General features: G+C 40.2%; 1 protein-coding gene across 1 annotated transcript; it reads right to left on the bottom strand.

Annotated features, from left to right (window-relative positions):
- Positions 1-64: 64 nt before the first annotated feature.
- On the bottom strand, positions 65-415 carry TM35_000132220 (uncharacterized protein; the record flags this gene model as incomplete). Its single annotated transcript, XM_029025438.1, has 1 exon — positions 65-415. A coding segment is annotated over one exon (351 nt), but the record flags the coding sequence as incomplete, so codon positions are not given.

Here is a 415-nt window from a genome sequence, read left to right as displayed (position 1 = left end):
TATATATATATATATATATATATACTCACACTCACACTTATTCATTCACTCTCTATCTCTGAGACTATCTCCCCCAAAATGGCTGTTCTTGTCCCCCAAAGCCTTTATTCATCATATGAAGCGGAACACTTTGAAGAAGAAAGAGCGGCTGCAGCGCATTCATACTGATATTCCTGTTATTGTTATTATTATTACTGTTCACAGAAGGAGTGAGACTCATCCCCGCACTGCAGTTCTGTCCAGAGAAGAAACACAACATATTATCAGGCGTCACTCTCTGCGGCATTGGCAGCGGTAAAGAGGATGGCAGCAGCCACACACCGCCCGACTGTGGAGTTGTCCCCACCAGCGTAGATCCCATCACAAGATCCAAATAGAAGTTATTATTATTATTATTATTATTATTATTATTATT

The sequence above is a fragment of the Trypanosoma theileri genome (genome assembly GCF_002087225.1).
Source record: "Trypanosoma theileri isolate Edinburgh chromosome Unknown TM35_Tth_13_V1, whole genome shotgun sequence".
Taxonomy (NCBI): domain Eukaryota; phylum Euglenozoa; class Kinetoplastea; order Trypanosomatida; family Trypanosomatidae; genus Trypanosoma; species Trypanosoma theileri.
The sequence above is the reverse complement of the archived record's forward strand: the minus strand, read 5'-3'. Positions and strand labels throughout refer to the sequence as shown.